We start from the raw sequence: 4943 nt of genomic DNA on the forward strand, positions 1-4943 counted from the left end.
GACCTGATCATGTACCTGTTTATCAAATAGCTGGCAGTGTTCCCTACCTCAACCCAAAAGATCTTTGGTACACCACTGTCAATTAGACTCATCCTTGCCATGTCTTCAAGAGTCCTATTTTCCCTCTCCACAACACCACTTTGTTGGGGGTGCTTTAGGAGCTGAAAAATTATGACTAATACCATTTGCATCATAGAATTCATCAAATTTTGCATTGTCGAACTCGGTACCATGATCAGATCTTATGCTTACAACATTATGGCTCATCTTCACTTGAATCTGTTTCACAAAGGTAGCAAATACTTGAAAATTTTCATTCTTGGTTCTGAGGAACAAGATCCAAGTGAATCTGGAGAAGTCATCTACAATGACAAAGATGTACTTCTTTCCTCCTTTGCTGGGCATTCTCAAAGTCCACACAGATCCATATGGAGAAGATCCAGTGGCCTTGAAGTGCTTACTTCCTTCTTTGGTTTGAAGAAGTACATGAATTGATTTTCTTTCACACATGCATCACAAACTTTGTGATCCTTGAACTTTGATTTTGGCAACCCACGAACTAGGTCCTTCTTGACTAGTTTGTTCAACAAGGAGAAGCTTGCATGTCCCAATCTTCTGTGCCACAGTTCAACATCATCATCAACAACACTCATACATGTAAGATCTCCACTGTTTAGAGACTCAAAGTCAACAACATAGATGTATTTGAATCTTTTCGCCACCAGAACCACTACACCAGTCACAAGATTGGTGACTGTGCAATACTTTGATAAGAACTCTACTTTATTTCCTTTGTCGCAGATTTGAGATACACTCAGCATGCTGTATTTCAGGCCATTTAGCTAATACACATTCTCAATTGAGTGAATGAGTGTCTTCCCAATTTTTTCAACTCCCATAATGTATCCCCCTTTTCCATTTTCAAAGGACACACTCCCACTTTGCAGGGCTTTGAGTGAAAGAAAATCATCAGTAATTCTAGTCATATGTTTAGAGAAGTCGCTATTCATATACCATCTTTGGCTATTTCCTTTCACTGCTCCCTGCACAAGGAAATCAGAGATTAGACTTAGGAACCCAAACAAGTTTGGGCCCTTGTAGTAAGGAAAAAGGTGAATTAAATTTCTTCTTGTCCAAGCAGGCATCACACATTTTATATTGTAGGGACCAAGTTCCCTAAAAGTAGATACTTTTTCAATAAAAACTTTATTTTTCTGTTGGGACTGAAATCTAGCTTTACAGGAATCTATGAAATGAACAGTGTTACCACAATGAGTGCAAAGCCAGTTAGTTATCAGGGACAGTGACATACTTGCTATGTGGGTTGTAAGGAGCCTTTTCCTTTTGGAACCCAATTCCCTGCATGTTCCCCCATTACTTTTATACATAAAAATGATTGTATTAGAAGACCAGGTCCACTTTAGAGATTTATCTAGGTTATTTTTAACCCTACTTAGATCTTCCTAAAGTTGTCTATTTCTTTCAAGTTCAGCACACAGACTCAATTTTACCATTTTGAGTTTATTTTCAAGTTTAAGGTGTGCCTCACTCGCCACTTCCTTACATTTTGAAGGGTTCATGCGGTTTTCTATTGAAGCTTTCACAGAAATATTTTCCCTTTTTAATTCCTCTATTGTTTCCTTTAGATCCACAACTACTACCAACAAGTCATCTCTCTCAAGCTCTACCTTTTTAATTTTCTTAGTTAGAACATCCTTTTCATTCTTTAAATCCTCAATGGTTTCTTTTAAATCAACAACTATGACTAGTAAATCATCTCTCTCATGCTCTACCTCCCTTAATTCCATAGTTAAAATATTTTTAGCATTGATAAGGTATGGTTAGCATCAATCAGGACATTTGCTAAAGATACAAGTGTCTTTTGAGAGTAAGACTTCAAATTTCTTTGAACGTCTTGAAAGTTTACCTCATCGTCATCATCATCTTCATCCTCATCAGATTTTTCTATCAGGGAAAAGATGGAGTCATATTCAGCTGCTTCGCTTTTAACGGCCATCATGGAGGTGTCACATTGTTCATCATCTCCCTCAGATTCACTAGAGGAATCTTCCCATACAGCAAGAGCTTGTTGTCAGCGACATCTCTTATCTTGAACTTCGTGTCAGGAACCTAGTTCCTCTTGGTTGTCTTGTCTGTATGCTTGTATTGGTCTTGCTTGTGGAGAGGACGATCTTTGATGAAATGTCCTGGCTTCCCTCATTTGTGACAACTATCATAGCCTTTTGGTCTGCTAGAGCTGTCTTTTTTCGGAATACCTCCATTTCTGCGAACCATTTTCTGAAACCTCCTTGTCAAATAGGCCATGTCAGCATTATCACCACTTGAGTCACTGCTGTCTGCTTTGAGAACCAGGTTCTTCTCCCTTTTGGGTTCTTTTCTTTCATGGTCCTTCTTCTTCTTCTTCTTCTTCTTCTTCTTCTTCTTCTTCTTCTTCTTCTTCTTCTTCTTCTTCTTCTTCTTCTTCTTCTTCTTCTTCTCGTAGGTCTTCAGATTTCCAATGAGTTCGTCTATCATCAGCTTTTGCAGAACTTTTGCCTCCGTAATAGCATTGACTTTACTCTCCCAAGAATCAGATAACATACTGAGTATTTTCCTGACCACTTTGTTCCTTGGAATGATCTCTCCTAGAGAATGGAGCTCATTGATGATGGAAGTAAAGCGAGTATACATGTCCTGAATGGACTCATCAACCTTCATCTTGAAGAGTTCATACTCAGTTGTGAGCATATCGATCTTTGACTGCTTGACTTGAGTTGTTCCTTCATGTGCGGTTTGGAGAGCCTCCCAGATCTCCTTGGCAGATTGACAAGCTGAGATTTTGTTGTACTCGTCTAGTCCAATACCACAGATGAGGATCTTCTTTACTCGGAAGTTTTGCTCTATAGCTTTGCGGTCGGCATCATTGTACTCCTTCTGTCATGCCCCGACCTTGGGGAGCACGACCGGCACCCAACCAAGATACCCCGGTCAAGCAAGCATTTACAAGGCTTCTTCCCAACTCACCCATGGATAAAGAGAAGATACATTTATATCATTAATTAAACAGTAAGTGGATTCCATGAACAATGCCAATTCTATTACCATTAGTCGATTCATTTTATAGTCTCAAAATACATACACAATCATAGTTAAAGTGCACAAGTGATTCAACTACAACAAGGTTAGTTTTACTTTTCCAACACCCATATACAACCCACACTGTGTCTACGGATATAAAATACTATGATTACATCGACAACAAAGCCTCGGCTATAGATCAAAATATAATACACGTGGGACAAAAGATACACGACCCCGAATGAAGTGGGGCTCACCAAATCTGCAGAGAAGAGGGTGTACTGCTATCAATAATCAGTGCCACCTGCTGCGGAACCACCTGTATCCATTAAAGATGCAGCGCCCTCGACAAAAAGGATGTTAGTACATATAGAATAGTACTAGTATGAATGACTAAACACCCTCTTAATAGAGCGAATGATAACATAAGTAAGGACAATCATAAAATCAATGGGAGCCTCAAACAATACCAAAATATCAAATTAGGAGCAAGACAAGTTTTCAAGTAAATTTCCACATTTTAAGTCTAGGAGATCTTAGCACCGATATACCACCGTGATCTTGAGCACGGAGTCCGATCACGGCCCGATCGGCTAGGCCGTCTCACCCAAAGACATCAACCACAATCACAATCATTATCTCAGTCTCAATCATTGTTTTAATCGTAATCTCAAGCATAATCACCACCATGTGTGTAGCATGGCGTACGATCACGACCCGACCGGCTAGGCCGTCTCACCACAATACCATGTGGATCGACATCACCATTTTTTAATAATCATCTCATCCCAATAAAGGAGAATATTTTCATCACATCAATCTCATCCCCATAAAGGGTTACAATCACACTTCGCTCCTACACCGGCACGTGTAAGTTCGGGGTTAGGTTTTTTCAACTTACCCTTCCTCGGTGACTAACGACACTCCCGGGGTGTTTATTTATTTAAAGGATTGACAACTCATTTCATTATCTTTTATATATCATTCATTTCATTGGCACCAATGGCCACAACACAATGTCACTCTTGGCACGTTGGCCGTATTTTATACTTCATATTCATCTCTTTCACTTTCAAACATTATCACGGATCATCAACAACAGAGGATTTCTATTCAAGACTTTAAGTCCACATATTGAGCAAATAAGAATGTTAAGCACATTCAGATTTCTTACACAATTTGGCATAATAGCCTCCATTTGAATCACGGCTTAAAGATATAACATTTGGACATGGAACCCAGACTTCGAGCATATTTTCAAATAGAATATAACATAACAAGAACATTGGAATACATATTGAACATATATCTATCAACAAAAGGCTTATTCGGAATAATCAATTCATAATGAACAACTCGGGACTTATAAGGATATTGTGGGGTTCAATTCTAAGAGATGAGTTTAGCCAACATACCTCACCTTGAGCTATTTAAATTAATACAATATTCCGGAATTCTTAGCCTCTTCGATCTATTTAGAAATATAGCATAATTGAACACAAATTAAGAGAGAGTTTATGGTTCCAGCTCATTTGAGCATTTTATCAAACACTAGGTGGGTATTATGATTTCAAGGTCCTCCTATGGTGGATTTCTCCATCCTACTACCCAAAGTCTACCCAATTTAGCTCAACATTCTTCCCCCAACCCTTGATAGTACATGCATGCATAATGGACAACTCCCGCATCCAAGAATTGCTATTCTCATTACCTATTTTCAGTAAATCACGAAATTGAGGGATAGAGAGTAGAATCTTACCTTTAGGATGAAGACCTAGTGAACTTTCTTGTGAATTCTTCAACTTGGAGCAAGAGTTAATGATCAATAAGCTTAGGAACTTCCCCTCTCACTCTATGGTAATCCC

The 4943-nt window shown here is 38.8% G+C and overlaps 1 protein-coding gene across 1 annotated transcript; it reads right to left on the reverse strand.

The window, feature by feature from the left end:
- Positions 1-407: 407 nt before the first annotated feature.
- LOC142178092 (putative mitochondrial protein AtMg00300) lies at positions 408-821 on the reverse strand. Its single transcript, XM_075247419.1, has one exon. It carries the CDS (start codon positions 819-821, stop codon positions 408-410), a length of 414 nt encoding a protein of 137 aa, XP_075103520.1.
- Between the last annotated feature and the right edge of the window lie 4122 nt (positions 822-4943).

The sequence above is a fragment of the Nicotiana tabacum genome, chromosome 24 (genome assembly GCF_000715075.1).
Source record: "Nicotiana tabacum cultivar K326 chromosome 24, ASM71507v2, whole genome shotgun sequence".
Classification (NCBI taxonomy): Eukaryota; Viridiplantae; Streptophyta; class Magnoliopsida; order Solanales; family Solanaceae; genus Nicotiana; species Nicotiana tabacum.

Excerpts from the sequence above, each read along its gene's own strand:
- LOC142178092 (XM_075247419.1), bottom strand. The coding sequence starts at position 821 with ATGCTGAGTGTATCTCAAATCTGCGACAAAGGAAATAAAGTAGAGTTC.